The sequence below is a fragment of the Varanus komodoensis genome, unplaced genomic scaffold (genome assembly GCF_004798865.1).
Source record: "Varanus komodoensis strain SLA01 unplaced genomic scaffold, ASM479886v1 scaffold36, whole genome shotgun sequence".
NCBI lineage: Eukaryota > Metazoa > Chordata > Lepidosauria > Squamata > Varanidae > Varanus > Varanus komodoensis.
Window position 1 is genome coordinate 7,547,171 of NW_025335873.1, and position 22,758 is coordinate 7,569,928.

Genomic DNA, 22,758 nt, shown 5'->3' on the forward strand with positions numbered 1-22,758 from the left:
ATAGTGGAGACTTTTGGCCAAACCATCCATTATGGCTACATTGATAAACTATGGTTAATTTTCCCATCTAGAGAAACCTGAAGTTCACACTATACTTCTTCCCCCTCTGGTACAACTTAGGAAAGACCCTAAGTTGTCATCTCCACCCCCAGTTAACAAGCATCAGTCATTATATCCCAGACCTCAGCTGTGGCTATTCTTAACTAGGTTATCTTGAAACTTAGTTTGTAGATGGTGTGTTCCAAACAAACCATAGTTAAAATTAACCAAAGTTGTTTGAGTTTGCATGAGGCAGCAAGGCTCCTTCAAAAACAGAAGGAAAGACTTCTGGATTGCAAGTAGCACTAGGACTGGAGGAAAGGAGGGGAAGAGCATGTGGGAGAGCGAGGCTCATTCTGCTCCTGGCAAACCACAGTTTATGGTGACTCCTGAGCCACATGCTGTGATTTCCCCTTGGACAACTTTAAAAACAAACAAACGAGCGAGCGAGTGAGCAGACAGATGCTGCAGCAGGAGATGGGAAAGCCTTCTAAAAAAGAGAGTAAGAAGAGTCTTTCTGGTTCCGGCCGAGGGCCATCCGCCCATCTCCTGCTCACACAGTATCCAACCAGCTACCTCAAGAAACAAGCAGGTTATGTACAGAACAGCACCCTGTGCCCACATTCCCCACCCACCGGTGCTCACAGGCACACGGCCTCTGCCCCTCCATCGCCAGCCCCCAGGCAGGGAAGCTGATGGAGCGCGGCCACAATCCTGGCCTCTGCGGTCACTCACCGTCTCGCCACGGCTGCCTTTCTCTCCTTTGGGGCCCTGCAAGAGCGAGGAAAAGAGCCATGTGTGTGCATGTCACCACAACCAACCCCATCCAAAACACCCACATACCCAGAAAGGGTGAGACGCCCGCGAGGGCATGCTCCCACGAATCGGCCCCAAGAAGCAGGGGAGCCATGTGGCTCCCGTGAGCAGGCCGCTGGCACCTTGAGCAGCTGAAACTCCCTGCATGTGGAAAATTAGCACTTCAGCCAAAGCGCCTTAGGAAGTTTGCGTTCCAAGCCCAGGAACAAGGGGCAGAAGAAACCCTTGCCTGTCGTTCTCTGCGTCCAGGTGCATGACCTGGCCGCCCGTGGGTGGGGCTGGGTGGCTGAGCCAACTGTGAAACGTGGGTGCCACAAAGAGAGAACGAGCCGCACCATCACCGAGAGAATGGACAAAGAGCGTTTGACAGAAGTGCAAAAGGTCAGAGATGATGGGGAAAAGTATCTGTGGGTCCAGCTACAAAAACGTAACTGCATTTTTCAGGTCAGTGGGATAAACTTAGCAAGTATTGGTGGCAAAGGAAGAATTTGTGGCATATGGTGAAAGAGGTTTTAGGAACAGTTTAAGACTTATGATAGATCATAATACAAATTTGATTGAATAAAAACCTATTGAATTGAGAGGGCATGGTTGTTTATGATGATTTGTTCACTTCTGGAACTGTATTTGCTTTTTGGGTGAAGGGATATTGTCAATAACACCCCCGCCCCCAATAAAGAGAGAGTGAGGAGCTGGCAGATAGGAAGTTGGGCACTGCAGACACAGGGGTTCTCAAGTCCCTGGTGAGAAGCGAGCCAAGATGCTTTGCCGTCAGTGCGGAATCCACTGAAGGATGTTCAAGGAGACCGAGGAAGAGCTGATGCCCATTTCCCCGGGGTGAGCCCGAATGAGCAGAGGCAGCACTTACAGGGCTTCCAGTCGGACCGAGAATCCCCAGTGGACCAAGGACGCCTTCCTTTCCCTGCAGAGAACAGAGACGCACGTCAATACGCTGAACTTCCAGCACACCCAATCACCGAGGCCGGCGGTAAGCCCGCCCCTCCTTGCCTCTGCCCAACAACCCAGTGGAAGAGGCCCGGTGATTATGCCCATTCTACAGACGGGGCAGTGCCGGCACGTGCTGTTTCCGGCCTCGTTGCGGGGCCGTTGGAAGCACGGGGCCACAGGCCAAAGAGGTGGAAAGAAATGGGCACATGGCTACTGGCTGCCGCCATTGGGCGCCAAGGGGAAGATTGCTGCCTCCCTTGCAGAACGGAGCTAAACTGTGTGATGCCGGGGTGAGGAAAGGGCCAGAGCCAACCCGTTGCGTGGGCAAACAACCAACGCTCAGCCAAGGCCCAATGCTGGTGGCCTCATTATCCTATTTCTTCCCCTAACTCAGTAGAAAATGCAGCCCGTCTTTCCACACCAGCAGATCCCTTGCCTTGCATTCCAGAACTGGCCTTGTCAACCAGCCCGTTGCGGTCCCATGTGCCTGCCTCTTTGGCACAAACGTCATCCTCTTATCGGCATGAAAGCACACGCTCTCTGTTTCCCCCACATTCTTTCTCAGGCTGAACAGTTTCCCGCCTCTCCTCCGATCCAAAGCCTTTCCTCCTCTAAAAATATGTCCCCCGCCATCTCAAATTCTCTTCCACGCACAAGCCTTGCTCTCCTTCCCCCGTTCTTACTGGCCAAGTTTCTCGCATGCATGCTTCTTCCTCTGCCTCTCTGTTTACAAATGTTCTTTCTAAATTTCTCCTTCCAAGCTTCCTGCTGCCTTGACCCTGCTTCCTTCTCTTCTCCATAACGTAGGCTATCTTCTCTGATTAGTTTGCACACACACATCGAAACTTCCTTTGTTTTCATGCTCATGGTTCACCAGCCATGGTTTCTTAGGATGGCTGGGTTCAGATAATCAGCAAGCCACATTTCAGCATCGACCACACTCAACCCATGAGCCATACCCAAGCCGGGACCACAGGTTATGGCGTTGTCCAGACCTGGGCAATTCCATTTTTTAATTTTCAAAATATGAACAAAATCAAGCGTTGGTAGTATTTCCAGAAAGAATTTATAAGAGATCAGTAAAATTGATTCTACCAATAAAGAAGATAAGCAAGAGGAATAAGGGTCCTAACACTCACCATGAGCCCTGGGGGACCTCTGGGGCCCTGGATTCCTTTGAACCCAAGATCTCCTGGAGGACCCTGTGGATAAACACATCGGCCATGAATGCCATGTCTTTGTGCAAGGGCTTTCGGGAGCAGTTTCCATGTTTTCAGAGTTACTGCACTTACAGTATAAAACCTGAAACATTTTGCAAAAGCAGCTGCAACGCTCTTGGTTTAGGAATCTAAACGGATGGCTGAACGAGTACCAATTTTGATCTGCTGCTCAGATGCACCTCCCGGGGCAGGTCTTCTCGTTCGTCTTCAGCATTGTGGAATGCTGCCCACTTCAGACACCCAGCAAATGCCTCACATGGCTCCCCGGTGCAAATACCCCATTCCCCCAGGCAACCCCTCGCTCACCCGGCAAATGATTGTATGGGCAAAAGAGGACTGGATCTTGTTTGGAAGCCTCCAGAAAGCTATATGAGGCTGCGATGCCATCATGGAGCATAAATAACCCGTTCTCTTCTTGGAAATGTAAAATAGTTATTTTAAATCTCGATCGCTTCTCCCATCAGCTCCCTACAAGACTCTGGCAGAGGGTGGTAAGAAATCGAAATGACCAACACAGGAATATAGTCCGTGGCTGTACCCAGACTTCCAATGCACCGGGGGAGTGAGAGACTTAACACACCGAAGGGGTTCTATTACATCCACCAACTGGAAGAAACGTGAGTTTTTTCTGGAGTTCATTGGTATCCACAAAGTTCAGGCATTGCTAAACGGCATCTTAAAAAGAAAAGCAACTTTTTGCTGCTGTCTTCCAAGAACATAAGAAGCTTCCTGTGTAACTTGCCTGCCTAAGATGGATATTTAAACATCACCCAAGCCAGGCGATGTTTAAATATCCACCTTAGGCAGACTGTTTTTTCGAGCAACTCCTGTGCAGCTGAGGGGAAATGTCACAACGGGCCGGTCTCACAAACGGGGGCTGACCTCACGGGCTTTTCCCATGGAGACAGCGGCACGGCAATCCCATGACCAGGATCCGTGAGCTCAGCTGGACGGATCAGGCCTTCCACACCCCAACCGCGTGGTGGCTACTTGCAGGCAAACTGTTGTTCCATGGTTAAGATCCTATTTAAAGAGCTGCTCTGTTAAAAGTGTTGGCTGGAGGGACATGATATTTACCCACAAAGTGATCTCACCTTTGGCCCGAACAGCCCGGCGATCCCTGGAAATCCTGATTCACCAAAGTCTCCCTGGAAGTTAATAAGAATAGATTTTTTAAAAAGATGAAAGAACACATTTAGCTCACAGGACCAAGCCCTGAAAAGCTCGTCTCGGTTCGTGAGTTTGAAAGCCAAGTCGAGAGAGCGGTCGTGAGCCAAGCTGCGTTGAGGGAGAGGAAGTGAATTTGCAGAGAGTCAAAATCCATCTGGCTTTTTGGCCCATGGATCGGTTTGCAACTTGAGCAAGAGGGGTGAAGAGGGAAGGCCACATTATTCACTGGACACAAGCAGGTCCAGATCAGAGGGACACTGAAGGATGCAAGAAGACGCTGGCCCTATCTTGTCACTATGCATCATTCCAGCATCCCGTTCTCTGCAGGGGCTAATTCGATGCTTTATGTGGCAGCGCACCAAGCAGAAGCAGTGCTGGGGACGGGGTGTTTTTTTTTAAACACAAATCCACATATGCTAGCTTACATATGGTCTACAGTCTGTCAACATCCTAAGGACTCGCTTGTTCGTCTTTGGGTTTTTTTTTTTTTTTTTAAAGATGTACGGATTGGAGATGGGACGCTTTTTCTGATTTCAGAAAAATTGAGATAAGGATATAACGACAAGCCCAAACTATGTTGCTCAGATATTTGGGACATTTAAAGAAGATAACTTTGTAAGAGGGCTTTCAGAAGCATTTTACATGTTTTAAAAATTAATACAGTTACAGGATAAAGAGGAAAAGGTTCTGCAAAAGACAACAAAAAGCAGTTGCGACTGCTGTCGGTTTAGGAACCTAAATTGAAGGCTGAATGAGCACCAGTTTTGATCTGCTGCTCAAAGGAGGAAAATGAGCCAGGACTTCTGGGGCAGGCATTCAATATCTCAGGGGTCATAGAACTGAATGAATCATACTGTCGGTCAGAAGGGGCCTAGCAAGACCATAAACAAGCATCATTCCAGAACACAGGGATGGGGTATGGAAGGTACCCATGGAGGACCTCCATTCTCATTCTCTCTCTCTCTCTCTCCCCCTCCCTCACACACACACACACACAGACGGTGCCATAATGATGCTGATTCCATGGCCTGCAGAGGGAAAACAAGATGGCAGCAAATGGCCAAGGAGGAAACCCATTTTGGGAGCAAAAGGGGGTTTTCTTTGGCAAAGTGCTGAAAGAAGCCGCCGTCGACATCACTAATGGCAGGTATTTCTAACCCTGAAACATCTGCAACAGCCCCGCCGAGTTCTGATGAGCGAATTCCGTGGGATCCCTTTGGCGATCAGAAAGCGAACTCGCTCTCTCTAGTGACTGAGTTTTCCCACACCATACCCCTCTAGGCTTGGAAAGGTCCTCATACCGAGAGCGCAAAGCCATGAGGCTGCGCTGAGGGACATGACCAAGGTTCTGCATGAAAAGCACGCCCTATATTTTATGTCCGCAGGACAAGCTTTTCAATCTCCTGACCTTTGAACAGGGAATGGGACGGATGGCTGGAACATTCAGAAGAGAAACGAGGGCCAAAACGACCCTCTGTGAGTCATAGAATTATCCGTGGAAACAACCCTTTTATGGCCGTCAGCCTCAGCTACGATATTCCGAAGGGGCTTGTTCGGCTCGGTTGTGAATGACTCAAATGCCGGGGTTTCCACCACTTTTGGTTGCAGGGTCTGTTCCAGAGTCCTAATAGCTGTCAGCGTTTGGAAAACTTTTCCTGCCGTGCTCATGAGATGTTTTGGCATGGCCAGGCCCTGTCTGGAAGCTAAGATGTGTGACTTGCTTTCTAAGGTTCCATGAAGGAGAGGGAATTTAAGTGGCAAAGCAAGTGGAAGAACAAATCTTCCCAGAGTCATTTTTTTAACTGCTGAAATAATTTTTCAATTTGCAAGAAAATTATCCTCTAAAAGAAATAATTCCAGGGGGGAAACTATGTTAATCTGCTGCATCAAAATAAACCAAGAATCTTTTGCCATCTGAAACACTTTCGAGCAGGTGTTCTTACTCTGGTGCAATGTGAAACAGCACTTTTAAAAATAGTGTTTAGCAGCTGCAAAAGGTGAAGAGGGCGGCAGAGGGATGCTCGGAGGAGGAAATTGACAAGGACAGCTTTAATAAGGAAAGCTATCGGCAGACTGGGCTAAATATCAGAGAAAGAAATACAGGAAAGCTTGGCTAAAGTTCAGAGAGCCAGTGCAGTACTCTTCTTCAAAACCAGTTTCCATTTCCGAAAGAGTTGGCGGAGGCGTTACTGCATTCATAAGGACTTGGAAAATTAATTTTGTTCAGCAGCCCTAAGGAAGGAACTAGAAGCGATCTGCAGTCATTTGAGGCCACTGTGGATTTTTCTGAATTCCCTAATTTGGGGCTGTTTAGCAAACATCCAACCTGGGGTGACTTATTCACAGGGCTGTTGCGTATGACATCCAAACCCACCCAGCATGAAATTAGTCTCAATAGGAGCACTAAATGACACATCCAGTAGCCTGGCCTACACCCCTTCAAAATGCAGTTTTGGCACTGCATTTTGGAACATTCTGCTCTGTAAAAAACATTCAATCATTTTCATACAGAGCATCACAGGGCGAGTTAAAGCAGGAGTGGGCAATTTGTGGCCCTCCATCTGTGGCTGGCCTACAAGACCCATCAGCCTGAGCCAGCACAGCTACTGCATTGTAGTTTGGCGATTCTGGAAGGCCAGGAGCGAGCTGGAAAAAGTGCTGGCACGTTTCAAGCCCCCATCATCAAAATTCACCCCACACCTGAAACATCCCCCGCCTCCAAAGCATAATCTCACAGCCTATGAATGCAGCTACGAAAAGGGGCAGCTTTTCAGGCGATCCCACCGGGACTCCTATTTCCTGTCTCAGAAACATGAATCTTGCAGAATTGCAATGTTTGCCTGAAATACGAGCTGCGACATGCGCTGCCCAAATTCCTCTCTGGCACGGCTGTTTGGGAAATAGCTCTGCTCGTTCGGAGCCAAGCCAGCCCCTTGGAGCCGGGGGCCGGGCCTTGTTCATTGCAACCGATAAGGATCACCTACTCTGCAAGACCAGTTTGCTTGCTGGTGATATTCCCAGGCCACGTGACGTGGTGCACAGGCCAAGGCTGCAGCTGTGCAGGGCCACTGCCTGGCAGAAGTCCCGTGGCGCTCGGCTGCGTTTACTTCCGAGCAGACCTGGCTCGGATGGCGGGACTCAGTCCCTGGCTGGCGTGGCCGCCGCCATCACCACCACCTTGACTTTTGACAGGCCTGTTCGTTCACAGCACACAGCTGCTATGCTCCATTTGGAGTGTGGGGTTCTCTTCCCCCTGTGTGACTCCTCACGACAACCCTGTGAGGTGGGGAAGGCAAGGAGGGGTGGGCGTCGGAACCTTCCCCACCCTGGGGGTGGTCCAGGGGAGGGAGAACCCTCTCCATGGCCACTTTCCTTGGGGGATAATGAGTTGGGGGGCTGCATTTCAGCACTGAGCCAGACACTGCTTTTTGGGGGGGCCCTCTGCCCATCTCTCCAGTTCTTCCAGCCCCTTTTCATTCTCTCTCCTTCTGCAGCGCCGTTCCTGCTCTCTCCCTCCCTCGCTCGCCTCCTAAGACCCCTTCTCTCTCTCTCTCTGAGCCCCTCGTTTAGGGCACCCCCACCAGCATGCCATCCATTTCCCCTGCCCAGCACTGCCTGACGTCCCTCCCCCCCTCGGGTCCCCCCTCCCCCCCCCCCCCCCAGCTTTCCTTTCCCTACTCCAACCACAGCATCACCTTGGCTGCTAATTATCATGTTTCTCCGTTCAGCCCTAGAGAAATGGTCATGGAAGCAACCCCTCCACTCACCTGCTGCCCCTTTGATCCAGGCTCACCAGGGATTCCGGGAAGACCCATCCCTCCTGGGGGGCCTCGTTTTCCCAAGGGGCCAGCCTGTCCAAGTAATCCCCTTTCTCCCTGCAAGCAAAGGGAGAAAAGCGTCAGTTCTATCCAGAGGAAAACTCAGCGAAACTTGCTCTCGGTGGGTCGTGCTGCAGCGGAGCTGGTTGGGCTCTGGCGCTGGAGACAGAATGGCTACACTGGCCGCTTGAAATCCTTCCCCAGACCCTACATGGCGTGGGGGGGTGAGGAAGGAATGCCCCCACAAGCTGCCGAAAGAATCCCACAAGCCTGCACATCGCTGGAAGAAATCCAGCACTTGGGCACCAACTCGCCCACGAAAGCAGCACAGGAGCAAAACTGCAACCTTTCTCCTCATGCCTCACCCGTAACCTGCTCCTTTGCGAGGTATGTGGGAACAGGCAGTATCCATGCTAAAACGGAACGCTTGGATTGCATTGTCAACATTTGTGTGACGCACACACACACACACACAGGTATTTAGTCTGCCGTTGAGGAAACGTATATATACAATTGAAACGTCTGGAGTTGCAGTTATTTGTATATTTAATCAGAGCGATCACCAAATGCAGGGGAAGATAATGCTTGTTTAGTTTAGTTTCTTGATTTGTTTTATTAAGATTTTGTTTGGGTGAAACTCACAGTAAAAGGAATGTAAAAAAATAACACATTTAGGGAATAATCTTATGGCGTCCTGACGTGGCTCGAGAGGCCAAAGGGTTCTTCAGAGTCCCATCTCCGAGGTCCTCGAGAGAGCATCTTCCGCAGTTTTGGAGGGAGCGGGGCCAGGCAAATGGGCTTCTCCGAAAGGGAATCTCTTATGGATCTGATAAGCAGACTGGGTCCATCGGGACACGCATGGCCCCTGAGATATCCAGAGCCAAAGCTATTTAGGGCTTTAAATGTCAAAACCGACATTGTGTCTGGAAAACAGCCGGCAACCAGAGAAGTGCTTTCAGAATGAATGCAATATGGCAGACCACGGGCCAGATCGCTGCGTTGGCTCCCCTGCCAGATTCCGCACTGACCTGAACTTCTGTACCGTCTTTAGCTGTGCAAAGAGTGTGCTGCACTCGGCCAGAGGGGATGTGAGCAGGGCATGGGCAACCACGTCCACAGGCGAACAGTTCAGGAAGGATCACAGGGGGGCGCCCCGAGCCACTGCACTCCTTGTGGACAACCGCCCCCTATCCGCCTTGGGTCAGTGTAGGATCTGGCAGCGCTGCTGACTGATGGATCTGAACCTTCTGGGAAAGGCAGCCCGGCTGAGGATACGGCGCATCCCGATGTCCTAGCAGCCAGACACATCTCCATCTCGACTGGGTTTCACCTCAGCTTGTCCGCTTCATCCAGAGCTTTGTCAAGTTTGGCTGATGCACCTCTTTTGACAGATGCCCCCAGCTCTTGATTCTTAATGGCTCCTGGAGAAGGTTTTTACCCTACAAGCAAGCACTCTGCTCCAAAGATGGCATTGTAGTGATTACGAGGGGACCTTCATGCCTTCCATTGGTAATCCCCCCGTATCTTGCTTTCTACCTTTTTTACTAACTTGAAAAAAATGGGGAGGAGAAAACAGGTCTGTAAGCCCCTTTTGACTGGTAGCACCCAAACCCCCCTGCCTGGAAGCCTTGGGCTGTAGTTCTAACTGCAATCATTAGGGGGCAGTAAAGGACAGCTGAAAAGTCTTGTGTTAAGGCACGCTTAAGTGGATCCCATCCACCCAGCCATAGCTCCTCCATGCAGCCCTCCTGTTTGGGATCTTCCCCCCATTTTTCAGAGATCCAAAGAATCAAGAATCATAGAACAGTGGAGTTGGAAGGGGCCATGAAGGCCATCAGGTCCAACCCCCTGCTGTTGCAGGACACCAAGTCACACCATCTCACTCAGAGGGCTGTCCAGTTTCTCCTTGAATGTCTCCAGTGTGGGAGAGCCCCCACCTCTCCGGGCAGCTGGTTCCACTGTCGCATTGCTCTGACAGCAAGGAAACTTTTCCTGATATCTAGGACTGAACCTGGGTTGCAGCAACATGAGTTGATTGTTCCGTGTCCTACGCTCAGGCATCAGCGAGAAGAGATCTTGACCTTCCTCTTTGTGACCACCTTTGAGGGACTTCTAGAGGGATTTCATGTCCCCTCTCAGTCTTCTCTTCTCAAGGCTGAATATGCCCAGTTCCCTCAGTCTCTCCTCCCTGGACAGTGTTTCCAAACCCTGGATCATTTCTGCTGCCCTCCCTCTGGACTCTTTCTAATTTTTCTGCAACTTTCTTCAATCTTGGTGCCCAGAACTGGACACAATATTCCAAATGAGCAGTTTTTAGCAGTTCAAAAGACAACACGACAGAAGCAAAAAAGCCTGGAGAACTTAAGAGGAAGGCCTGTACCTTGATCCTGGAGTCTGTGTTTTGTATGCAGAGGATCCCAGCTTCCACCCCTAACATCTCCAGGTGGAGCCAGGGGAGACTCTTGCTGGGAACCAGAGAGAGCTGTTGGCAACTCCTGGAATCCAGCCTTTCCTACCCCTGCCCCCCCGCCCCCCCCCCCGCATGATCAGCTTACAACTCCCACCCCCTCCAAGGATAATGGGAGGGGTAGCCCAATATCCTCAGAGGACCACAACTTGGTGCCCTCCAGCTCTTTTGGACTTCAGTTCCCATCAGCCACGGTCAGCAAGTCCAACACGCAAAAATTCTGGGAACTGCAGTCAAAAACATCTTCAGGGAACCTTGGGTTAATCAGGAGCATGAAGAGGGAAATGTTAAATATAGGGTGGAGAAAATTAATTCTTCCAATGGGATGTATGGGTAGACTGATGGAAGAATTTATATCCCACTTTGGCATGCAATCAGAAAGTAGCTTGCAACATAACCAAATAAAATACCTTGTAATTCCACCTCAGCAACCACCCATCTATATTCCATTTTAAAACCTAAAACATATATAGAATACTTTACACATAGTAAGCAGCCCAGTCCCAGCCAGCAGAAAAAAAGCACCATTTTGCACTTCCTCACAAGCACCACCCATATCAAAGGATAAAAAAAGCATTTCAGGCTCATTGAAAAGCAAGGCACCATCCTGTGGGGGTGGAGTTCCACAACAATGGGGCCATTCCTGAAAAGTCCCTGCTTCTTTGGCTAGGGAAAAGTTGGGATGTAGCAGGTAGGAGTGAGACGGGGTGGACATCAGTGTCCACGAAAAAGAGGAGAACTTGGCTCTAGCCGCAGCTTCAGCCAGGCTGCTCTGATGGGATGAGGAGATGAACGGTGCGTCTGTATTGGTGGCCAGCACACACGCCTTCAGATGCTTCTTAGATGCCAGGAAGCACTTCCTGACAGTTAGGACCTCGAGGGTCTGGAATGGGCTTCCACAGGAGGTCATTGAGGCCCCATTAGTGAGGGTGCTCAAGGACAGGCTGGACGTCCACATGGTGGGCATGTCGTGAGCGGAGCCGGCTGGAGCCGGAGGTCAGACGAGATGGCCCGGGAGGCCCCTTCTGACTCGCTCTGTTTCTCTGTTTCTAAGGCCGGGGACCAGCAATGCCTCTGAAGCAGTGGGACCCTCCAGACTGAATGGAAGGGGCTGAGCTGCAGGAGATGGGGCAGAGCAATATACGCCCTGGCACACAGCCGTCCCTTGCTTTCCGCCACTTCTCCGAAATTTGCGGGGCAGCTCTTGTGCTCAAAGGGTCCCAAACCCCATGTTTGAGGGGAGAATGCATAGGGAGCGATGTGGAAAAAATGTGAATGCAAGTCACGCACACCTGAAAGGAGTGGAAACGGGATGGAGCAAACTTATGAATAAACACAAGCAAGGCTAACGCAGACCAGAAATAAACGTATCCATCTTCTCCTCCTTTTGGACTGCAGCACCGCCTACTGCATTTCCAATCAAGCACTCTCTCCAAAAACAACACGGGTGAAGACGAGGGAGAGCTGAGCAGCGATGCCCTCGCTTCACCGGCACGGCTCTGGTGACGCTGCAAACCCCCAGCTCTCCGAGGGTAGTAAGTAATTCGACTAGAGCAAATGGGCAGATACAGACCTTGAATCCTGGGGGGCCCTGAGCCCCTGGAAGTCCAAGCACACCGGGATTCCCTCTATTCCCTGATATTCCTGGCGTGCCCTCGTCTCCATCCTCACCTTGTTCGCCCTAATTTGGGTTGGGGGAAGAGCAGAGAAAATATCCAGTCCATCATTGTTCATATTTAGATAACAAACACAGCGACCGTAAACCTTGGCATCGCACAGTAAACATGTTCTCTGAAGAGGGTGCTTGGAAGGCTGCTGAAAACAGATTCTTCCTCTCCAGAGGGGCAGCCCATGTCCTCTGATCCTGATACCTGCAGGACATTTCTGGCTGTCTCTGACACTTCTGTTCTTGAAATGTCACAAGCGCAGCATGTGACACAGGATGCAGTTGCTTTGCAGAAAGCCATCCATGTGCCCCGTAGTCATTATATGGCTTGTTTTCCCTCCAGGGAATCCAAGATGGCTCACCGGAAGATCCACTGCATCTTCATTTTTATCCTCACAACAATCCTGTGAGGTGGATTGGACTGAGAGTCCACGACCGGCCCAAAGTTGTGCTGCGAGTTTCATGGCCAAGTGAGGACTAGAACCCGGGTCTCCCGAGTCTAAACCCAACACTCTTCCTGGTAAACAGCACTGATGATGGGGGTGAGAATCATAGAAGCATCAAAACAGGGCGAGTCAGAAGGGGTCTCCCGGGCCATCTAGTCTGACCCCCGGCTCCAGACGGCTCCGCTCACGACATGCCCACCATGTGGACGCCCAGCCTATCCTTGAACACCCGCACCGATGGGGCCTCAACCACCCCCCGTGGAAGCCCATTCCACACCCTCGGGGTCCCAACTGTCAGGAAGTGCTTCCTGGCATCCAAATTGAACCCCGTTTTGGAATGCATCCATGGATAAACACAACAACAAAAGATTAACCCTCCTCGCAGGTAGAAAAGTAGCCCGGCAGGGAACAGCTAAAACACCTTTCCCTACTTCTTCCTCCTGTTGCTTGGAAGGAAGTGTGGACGGCCCCCAATCTTATGAATGTTAAAAAGGAGCTACGGTCCCACTTCCCTGCTGACTTTCTAGCCCATGCTGAGAAAAACACGCCAGCCAACAGAACTCAGAGGTGAAAATAGGTGGTACAACAGACATGGGGCAGCTGCAATACTGCATTTAGAAGTGCGGGTGGTGTGTGTGTGTGTGTGTGTGTGTGTGAAGTGCTCACTTCTACAGTAGCAGTGCTACTAAAGGTGATGTCCTGCACTGCAAGTAGTCATTGACTTATCTTATGTATTCTTATTTTTCAAATTTCAGTACTTCACTAGCATCAAAGGCAATCCAGTGGTGGTGGACATGGGCTTGTAATGACAAAGGGTGTATAAAAATCAAAATTTGAATGAAGACACAGATCCTGCCAGGATCGCGCGATAAACTCAGGCTTACCTTTTGCCCCAGGCCTCCGTCTTTCCCGGGAATGCCGTCAAGCCCGGGGGGGCCCTCTTGGCCCTGCCTCCCCACGACTCCTCGAGGACCAGGCAAGCCCACAAGACCCTGCAGACAGAAAGAGATGCTGTGACGGACGATCTCGGGCTGGGGGACAGGGCAGCCGACCCAGCGAGCCCCCTGGCTGGCCTCCCTGGACACACGGCCCGGCTGCTCCAAAATGGGACACCCCAGGGCAGAATTGGCCCGGCGGCGCTTAAAATCTTGCGTCCGCAGGTGAGCGAGCCCCAGGACACCGCGTGCAGCTCTTCTGCACCTTGCGGGGAGAACGTGGCGGCTCGAGAGAACGGGAACAGTGGGGCAGGGTTCGCACATGCGTCTGCCGCTCCTGCTCCGGAACTCCCACCCACACTTCCTGAACTGGTGGGGAAGGGAAGGGAAGGGAAGGGAAGGGAAGGGAAGGGAAGGGAAGGGAAGGGAAGGGAAGGGAAGGGAAGGGACGGTGCCTTCGCACTTACCGGTGGGCCATGGCTCCCTCTGGCTCCCTGCAAACCCGGCTTTCCTTTCTGACCCTTGGGAGGAGAAGGAAAAATGCCCAATGCCACCCTGGTTCCAGAAATCTCCCATTCCTGCTCAGCATCTAGATTTGAGGCGTGCGTGCATGTGAGCGTGGCATCGTCTCCCCAGTGTGAGATTCTTTTTGATAGTCTGGGAAATATACAGCAGCAGTTGCAAAGCCAAGCGCACTCTTTGGAGCCCAGCTCTCGGTTGCAAAACTGCATGCGGCCCTTCCTGATGCCAGGATGCCCACGATGTTCTGCCCCAAAATGGCTAGGGAGGGCACTTTGTGGCTGAAGGAAACCTTGGCAGGTCCTCAGTGCTCGCTTCCCCCAGACCCCTTTTTGCAAAACGGAGCTAAGCACCAGCCTCCTGTTTGGGAGCAGCCAAGCACCTCTGGGGGACTCCTGGCTGGGGAAGCCCAGTCTAAGCTGCTTCAAAAAGAAATAGGAAAGAAAGTCAAACTCCCACTTCGTTTATGAAGCCACACGGCTCCGTCTGTGTGAGCACACTGGTTTTTCTAAAACATGGAGGCCTTTCTGCATCTCTCTTCCCCAGCTGCAGCCTTCGGGGATCCCTGCCAAGCACATGAAACATGAGCTGGTGCTCTGAGAGGAGTGAGGGGGGACGTGTACTGCAGTGGGCCGCAAATTTCTCCCGAAACTTTCTACTCTCCCCATTTACTGCCGAGCACTTTTTGGAGTTGGGCTGGAGGGCAGCCCTTCCACATGCTGGGAAAATCCAGGAGTGCTGAGTAGGTTTGGGAGGCCGGGTGAGGAGAGGCAATTGCGACCTCCATTTCCCATAAAGGAAGCCTCCGTCGCTGCACTGGGAGACTGGGAAGGCTCCGAGAGCAGAGATTCCACTGAACTTTGAGCCAGGACGGACCACGAGTCGAGCCGCTCCTTCTGGGCCAGGAGGGCAGCCTTTGGTGATGCAGGGAAACAGTGAAAAACTGTTGAATTTGAACGGCACAGATGTGGAAAGGCCCAAGCCCATTTGGAAAGAGAGAGAGACAGAGATGATGGAGAAGGCAATAGACTTCTTTGCTCCTGGCATTTTGGGTAGGGACGTAGCCAAGTCCAAAATTCAGCCCCCTTCGGCTGTGGCACAGCAGTCCCTTCCGAAGGACCACCATGCATGGTGACAGCTGCCACAGCCTTTTGAAGAGCCCCAAAATTCAGGCAGCTAGTCCATATCAACCAAGACCTTCACCACCAGGAGCCAGTCTGCAGTCAAGCTTAACTGCCCATTCAAGACTGAGCCAGGTCAAAATACTTTGCATTACAGGAGGAAACCATCTCCATTTCAGGGGGAGGAACCCCTCCCCCCACCACAACAGACAAGACTGCAGCTAAGAAAGTGGAGAGCACCAAGGCAAAATTGGAAAGGGCACCAATTGAGAAAGACCGCTGGTTGCTTTGGTTTGCAACCTGAGCCAAAAGGGCACCCTTCGCTTCATGAACGGATCCCTGACTACAGCGTCCTTACTTCAGTCCCGCAAGCCTCCAGCTGTGGTCTGAAGCGGAAAAGCCCAGACACAAACTGACTGCATCTTGGACAACGAGCTGACAGGCCCCAGGAATAGCAGACTCCCTGGCTACCATGTTTTCTCTGTCCCTGTCAGGGCCAGCCCACTGGGAGAAGATGCCTCTTGCCCTGCCGTCTCCCAAACATACCAGACTGCCTTTAGATCCTTTCAGCCCAGGCTGGCCTGGTGGTCCCAGGTGGCCCTGCAGGAAAACAAGAAGAGAGGAGACTGGAAGCACCCACAGGAGCATTTCCTTCTGGCCGATCCCTTCAGCAGAGGACCAAGAGCAGAGTTTACCAGGTCTGTGACAACACCAGCCAGGTGGGACGACCTGGAAGAAGCAACTTTTGCTGTGTGTCCAGCTCAGGCAGAGAGACACGTGTGGATCCCAGGAAGAAGCAGCGAATCCAGTGTCTGAGGGCAGGAACCGGAGCTTGAGCTGAAACTTTGGGGACCCCCTTAGACATAAAGGAGAAGGTCTGCAGGGTTCTTGGAGGCAGTTTGGGGGACACAGCTCGACAGCAGGCCTCTGGGATGCTCTGGGGGTTGGCTCCACAGCAAGGTGAGCCTCGGTAAGCTTCCTCTCCTTGGATGGCCCCACCTGCCTTTATTTTAGGAATAGGTACCTTGCGAGTATAGAAACCCATCTTATATTGCATTGGATGAATGGACATATCATTTTCAAGCCCCAAAAGAATTTGGAATTCTTCCTCACAGCTCATTTCCAAATGCAAGGACCGCGCCTTTTTTTAACTCGTGAAAAATCTCCATTTTTAATATGCGGTGCTTGCAAATGGTAAACAATCGTGAAAAATGAGCAGCGTGCAACCTTTCCTCCTGGGCTGAGGGCGTCAAAACAGGTTTTGCAGGGGACTACACGGGTGTAGGCAGCTACATTTTCGGGTGTAGGCAGCTCACATTTTCGGAAGTGAGCATCACACCCCAGGCTGTGCACTTCTCAAACTGGAATGCGAGTGTCGAAAATGGCCACCATTCCCGAGGAGTGGCGTGGCTGCTTGTGCTTGTGTGTGCAAGCACAAAAGTTTACAGAATGGGCACAGAATGAAATTCGTCACGTGTCCTGGTCTAGCACGGTCTTGGCAGCACTGCCTGGCCTGCAGTCCAGCTGCCATGGATGCCCGTAAGGTTTCATGCAGGGGCTTTCTCTGCCCTGCCCCCTAACTGGAGAGCCTGGGGGTCAGTGCACCTGCTGCATGTCTCACAGCACTGATCCAAGCCCCTCCCGTGTGCAGAATTTGGCTTGCTCTGGAAGGGGAATGACCGTTGCTCCGGCTTAGAGGCCATGCTTTCTCTGCCAAAGATTCCAGGTCTGGCATCCGGGATCTCCCAACAGCCTCAGAAAGATCCCTGTCTGGAACCCCTGAGATAATATTGAACTGGGTGGACCAAGGGTCTGATTCGGTCAGTTTCTTTTGCTCCTAGGTAATTCAGCTCTTTATCTGGAACCCTGAGGACTGGAATCTTGTTTTGCTTTGAGATGAAGAACAATGGCTCAGTGGTAGAGCACAAGCAGAAGTTTTCCTGTTTGGTCTCCAGGATCTGCACTGAGGGTGGGGAGGCACCCCTCTTTGATGCCCAGGGTCTGCTGTTCCTCAGTTTCAGCAATCCTGAGTTGGATACACCAGCGGTGCGATTCCATATCAAGCAGTTTCTCATGTACCTTGTTCACCAAACCCTCTCTTTATTCAGAACCATGAGGACTAGACTCTTGTTTGCATTTAGGTGAGCTCAGGACCAGGTGCACTGCATGCCAAAGGCCCCAGGTTCATCTCCAGTTAGGGCTGGGAAGGAGTCCTGTTAGCCTGGGCTCCCAGTCAGTGTAGGTATAGCTGGCTTCGATGAATCCAGGCTCTGGCCTGCTTCTTGGCACCTACCATTGCTCCTAGACAGACTGTGAAATTCAAGCAAACCTGATTGTAACGATTAGCAAATGTGCTGGGGCCCCATTCTGCAAAGTTCAGAATCCAAAGCCTGTTTCTTCTTAAGACCTTCAAGCAGCACAATGACTTGGGCTGGGGAACTGGCTGGCCAGATGCTGTTGGACTGCAGCTCCCATCAGCCCCAGCCTCGGCCGTGCCATCTGGGGATGATGGGATTGGGGTCCGGCAGGCTCTGGAGGTGGCCCAACCCTGAACTCGATCACGGAACACAGAGACACACTTCTCAACAAACAGGCAAGTGCAGTCTATATCAGCAAAGGCAAACGCCACCAAAGGGTTCTTACAAGTAAACCTTCTTGCCCAGGGCTTCCTCTTTCCCCATCGAGGCCTTCTTGACCCTAGAAGGAAGCAAGAGGGAGGAACAAAGTTAATCTTTCAGCAGAGATACTTTCTGCGGGGAGAACAAGAGCTCCCGGCGCAATCGGTCCTCAATCAACAGCGCATTGTGGACGGATCCAGCAAAGCTCTGTCACCCTGGCAGCGAGTTCCAGTGTGAGTTCCAGGTGTTCAGGGAAACCATGGGCAGGGACTGTCTCTAAAGGGCAGCTATGCACGTTTTGTGCGCTGGTAGAACAAGGAACTTGGTGCGGCGGAAGCGACGTTTGCGTGCCGTCAGGAATATGAACTTTCGTGCTTTTACTGTTTGCCTCAGAAAAGTCTTGGGAGGCGCTGGTGTGCTGTGGGCAGCGAGTTCGACGGACCGAACCAGGTGCAGCTGAAAAGGATGCTTGGACCAAATCCTGCCAGGGCTCAACATTTCAGCAAAACCCCCTCCCTGCTCCTAGCATCGCTACTGCCTTTGCTCTGTGGCCCAGCCCATCCGGTGGGTCAGACGGAGGGCATCCAGCAGAGCCCCTCACGGTGGGCAAACGGGGGTCGTTCGAGCAGCATCTCAGCCGCTCAGCCCCGGCTCCTTCGCGACTTTGGCTTGCTCTGCACGAACAGGAAAACGGTGCAAACAGGCCGGAGAAACCTCCCACCCATGTTGCAGAGCTTTTCCTCCCTAAACTAAAGCAAGGCTGAATTCCGCCTCCAGGGGAAATGAGTGCAAATTAGGAGGAACCGGGAAGGTTGGTGCAAACAGAACGTGGGCACATTGCTGGCACTTTGGCCGCATTTTCTGCAGGCCCATCATCCCCATGGTGCTTGGGCATCAAACAGGGCATGCCTGCGTGTTTCACAAGCAAGGCTGAAATTCTCATGCGACTTTAGTTACTTCACAATCAAGACTCGGGGATCAGTGATGCGGACACGGGGCCTGACATTCCCAGCGCCTGCCCCCAGGCCCGACTGACGCGGAGGAGACAGATGTCCGCGATCACAAAGCAAGGAATCATGCAGCGTTTGCTCCGGAGAACTCCTGTGCCTGTGGAAGGCCCAAGCAGACTTGCCCTCTCCTGGCAGGAGAAGCCACTGCACAACCAGGAGAAGCAGGAAAAGACGGAAAAGACGATGGCGATCCATCCCTGGCACACGGATGCTCGCTTTCGCTCCGCGCAGCCGCTCCTGCCTCTTGCCATGGCTCCAGTCTGCAGCACCATGGCTTCCCTCTGCCGGAGTGCCTTCTTGCCCGGCAGCCCATCGCTTAAAGAGTGTCTGCCTCTCTTCCTTGCATTCAGCACTGAGGAGTCCTAGGCACAGCTGAGGACGAGCCAGCACAAAGGTGGCTCTCCCGGAGTGACAGTGGGAAGTGAGCTGCATTTTCCTGACCCGGCTCCCTGGCCCGGCTCCTCTGGCGTGACTTAGTCACTGCAGTGAGACAGGGCGACTGAGTGGTTGGTCAGGGGCTATCAAGGCACTCAGACTCACAAGCTCCCTGCCCCTGATGGAAGCTGTGATTGAAAGGACCGCGGGAACAGTAGGCCAGAGAGACCGAACATTACGGAGCAGTGGTAACTTTTCCCAAGATGGTTAATTTCCTAACCAGGTATTTGGAGAAGGACTCACAGGATAACCAGGGTCTCCGGACTCGCCACGGTCACCTCTGTCACCGGGGGGACCCTAGGAGAACACAAGGAAAAGGTGAGGGGGACGTGGAAGGCAACTTCACCCTCCAAACTGAGCGCCTGCATTTCCCGACCACGTTAGAAGATGCCACCAGAAGCAGGGGCTGCTCAGAGGGGGCCTCCGGTTGCAGAAATTCCTTTCCAAGGAGGCCCAACTGGCCCCATCTTGGTGATGGAGGACGCTGACCTGCTTGCTGTTGGTGCGCTTTTGGTACTTCACCAGCTCCAGAGCCAACAGTGAGCTGAGCTGCGGGAGTTTGGCAGCTGTCGGTTCTAAGCTGGTCACAGCTCTGTCAGTCTGTGCGCATGTATGAAAACCTCCTTTATGCGACTTGTGCAAATTAAGCCCAGGATTACCACACATTTCCCTGCCCTAGCAAAAGAGATCATCACAACCTGTGGCCCAAGCTCAACAGTGGGAACTTTTAGGGTTACTTCCTCATCACTGAAATGCAGAATCCCATTCCGAATTATGCAGAAATGTTGAATTAAAATCAGATTATGTCGATAAAACTGTGGCTGGTCGATTGGGGAAGTTTTGTTTTAAATAAAGATGCATGGAAAGTGAGATAACACACACACAGCTCTGCTCCATATGGACCTGGAACTGCAGGTCTGTGCAGAAACACCTAAACATACTTGTTAGAATCATAGAATCATGGAATAGTGGAGATGGAAGGGGCCATGAAGGCCATCTAGTCCAACCCCCTGCTGTTGCAGGACACCAGGTCACACCATCCCACTCAGAGGGCTGCCCAGTTTCTCCTTGAATGCCTCCAGTGTGGGAGAGCCCCCCACCTCCTCAGGCAGCCGGTCCCACTGCCGCATTGCTCTGACCGTGAGGAAGCTTCTCCTGATGTCCAGCCTGAATCTGGGTTGTTGCAACTTGAACTGAGTATTCCGTGTCCTACGCTCTGGCATCAGCGAGAAGAGAGCTTGACCTTCTTGCCACCAGTCTGTTTGCAAAACAGCTTTGTTGCTGCTTGGGCTTTCGTTTTCAGCTCCCCTGGGCTTATTGAGGAGAGGTGGAAAAAGAAAGCCCTTCTTGCAGCAGGAAAACCCACACGGCCCCCAAAAGCCGATCGTGGGGCCAGACTAACGGCCCTACCGCTAGGCAGAGTGAGGCAGCCTCCACAGACAAACGTGTTTTGGTGATGCAGCATGGCTGCAACCTGTTCGCTCCTGAATTTTTATGGGTGCACTTCTACTGGCAGGGAGGACAAGGAGGTCTTGTGGGGTCTTCTGGATCAGGTGCCAAAAATACCTTTGGGGATCATTCACCCATCTCAGGGTTGCCCTGACAATCCACAAGGCCTCTCCCTGTCAAGCTACCTTTCTGCTTGCGGGAGTTTTAGCTGGACAACACAACGCAAGCAAAGTCCACCTCGCCACCACAGCAGAACGCAGCCCAACGCAGGCCTAGGCAAGTCCTGGGAACAAGGCTGAACTTGTCTCATGGGAGGTGTGATTCTAAAGCATTTCCCCTGGGAAGGATAAACAGCTCACTCTGTCTCCAGGTGATCCAGGAGGGCCCTCAATCTTCCCATCGTCGCCTTGTTCTCCCTGCAAACATAAAACACAGTGGCAAGACAAGCCATGGCCCACAATGCGTGCCACTCTGGGCAGAGCAAAAGGCACTTCCCGAGCCACACAAAAGGCCCAAAAAAGGCACACAAGCCAGTGCCCCTGGCCCCGAGGCCCTCCCTGCCCACACATGGCCCGAGGGAGTCCAACCCAGGTGCTGCGTAACCTGAGGATGCCACGGAGGTGCGTGTGTGCAACAGGCTCGCCGCCCCCCTTAATTCATGGTGGGCTTTGGAGCTTCCTCCCCGCTTGGCTGAAGTCAAAGTTCGAAAGAAAAGGCTCGAGTGCCGAGAGAACAAACATGCTCTGACTACAAATGGAGAAGGCAAGGCCGGGGGAAGGCCTCCCGCTCTTGGCTGCTTTCCTAGGGTGGGAAGCATCAGTTTGCAATTGTAAAAAGCCTCCAGCTGGACAGTGCTGGCCTCAGCCAGGCGGCTTTGTGGAGCTGTAAATGGACTGAGAGGAGAAGGATAATCGGCCGGGTTGCACCACAGCGCTATGTGCCAAGGCTGTGGAGATCTTCTGACCGAAGACAGCTCTGGGGAAGGCTGGTCCTCCTGCTCCGCTGAAGACCCCTGCTCCCTTGGCAATGCTCCCACAGCAGATCTTTTGGTTGTGGTTTTCTAAAAGAAGCCTGACCCAGATTCCCTTTGACTTTCCTTCCGTGCCTCTCTAAGAATAGCAAGCCGGCATGATGAGAAGGTGAGTGAGGTGGAGCACCTGAATCCAAAGCTCTGATCAGTTGGTCACGTTCCTGGGCACTCTGGAGGTTGCCCCTGGTCCCCCCAGCCTGAGATGAGAATACGTGGCCAGGGGAGGGGACTCCCCCAAGCTTCTACAGTAGCCTCCCCACCCGAGTACCCCACAACTTCGAGCATCTCCCAGCCACAGCCTGTGCTGACTGGGGAAACTGGGCTTGTGGTGCACTGGCCATGTATAGACCATGGTGTCAAGGGGCCATTGGAACATGTGGATGTCAGCAGAAGTGAGGAGGTGCTGTTGGACGATCGTGCTAGCTGGGGATGATGGGTTTTGCAACCCAACACATCCCACCAGTGCCAATTTGGGGAAGGCAAGCATAGCCTATGTGTGGAGGGAGTTTAGAAGAGAGCTCTTGTGTTCTCCAAACGGGATTCCAACTCAGTTTACTGCCCCTCTTCCCCCTCGTTGGAGGAACCATACGGCCTTGATGGAATGAACTCTGTTCCAGAAGCCTGAGCGAATCCCAGAAGGCAGCAGGAAACTGTCCCCTGGCCCCTGGCTGTAATGCCATGAAAAAGCAAAAAGGGAAAAGAAAGTGTGAGTCATTTCTTTTCCTCGAACTGGTTATCATTAAGCTGACTGAGTGAAAGGGCTTGGCCCGAGCAGGGAGGCGGGGAGGCGGGGAAGACGGAACCGGGGAATAGCAGCTGAGTCGCTGGGGCAGCAGGTGTGGAGTGGGAAGAGGGGCACCGAAACGCCGGATTGCATTCGGAAGAGGCATGGGACACGGGAGAGCAGAAAGCAGGCTCTCTCCGGGATTCGTGTCACATCCAGAGATGGACAGCAGGCGAGGTTGTCTCCCAAACAGCTCTCGCCCTCTGCAGAACTGGGTGTGTGCAAGCTGCCGGACCTCACCGCCGTGCTAAATATACTCAACCGGCA

General features: G+C 52.3%; 1 protein-coding gene across 1 annotated transcript in view; it reads right to left on the bottom strand.

Annotated features, from left to right (window-relative positions):
- The window catches only part of COL27A1 (collagen type XXVII alpha 1 chain), a 165,651-nt gene that overhangs the window by 10,501 nt on the left and 132,392 nt on the right, over positions 1–22,758 (bottom strand). The window contains exons 42-53 of the mRNA XM_044439980.1: positions 21,037–21,093; positions 19,472–19,525; positions 17,809–17,862; positions 15,712–15,765; positions 13,993–14,046; positions 13,475–13,582; positions 12,052–12,159; positions 7,961–8,068; positions 4,118–4,171; positions 2,943–3,005; positions 1,724–1,777; positions 775–810 (exon numbers count right to left, since the gene is read on the bottom strand). Of these exons, the coding sequence (XP_044295915.1) occupies positions 775–810; positions 1,724–1,777; positions 2,943–3,005; positions 4,118–4,171; positions 7,961–8,068; positions 12,052–12,159; positions 13,475–13,582; positions 13,993–14,046; positions 15,712–15,765; positions 17,809–17,862; positions 19,472–19,525; positions 21,037–21,093 (804 nt within the window). The remainder of the gene's footprint in view (positions 1–774; positions 811–1,723; positions 1,778–2,942; positions 3,006–4,117; positions 4,172–7,960; positions 8,069–12,051; positions 12,160–13,474; positions 13,583–13,992; positions 14,047–15,711; positions 15,766–17,808; positions 17,863–19,471; positions 19,526–21,036; positions 21,094–22,758) is intronic.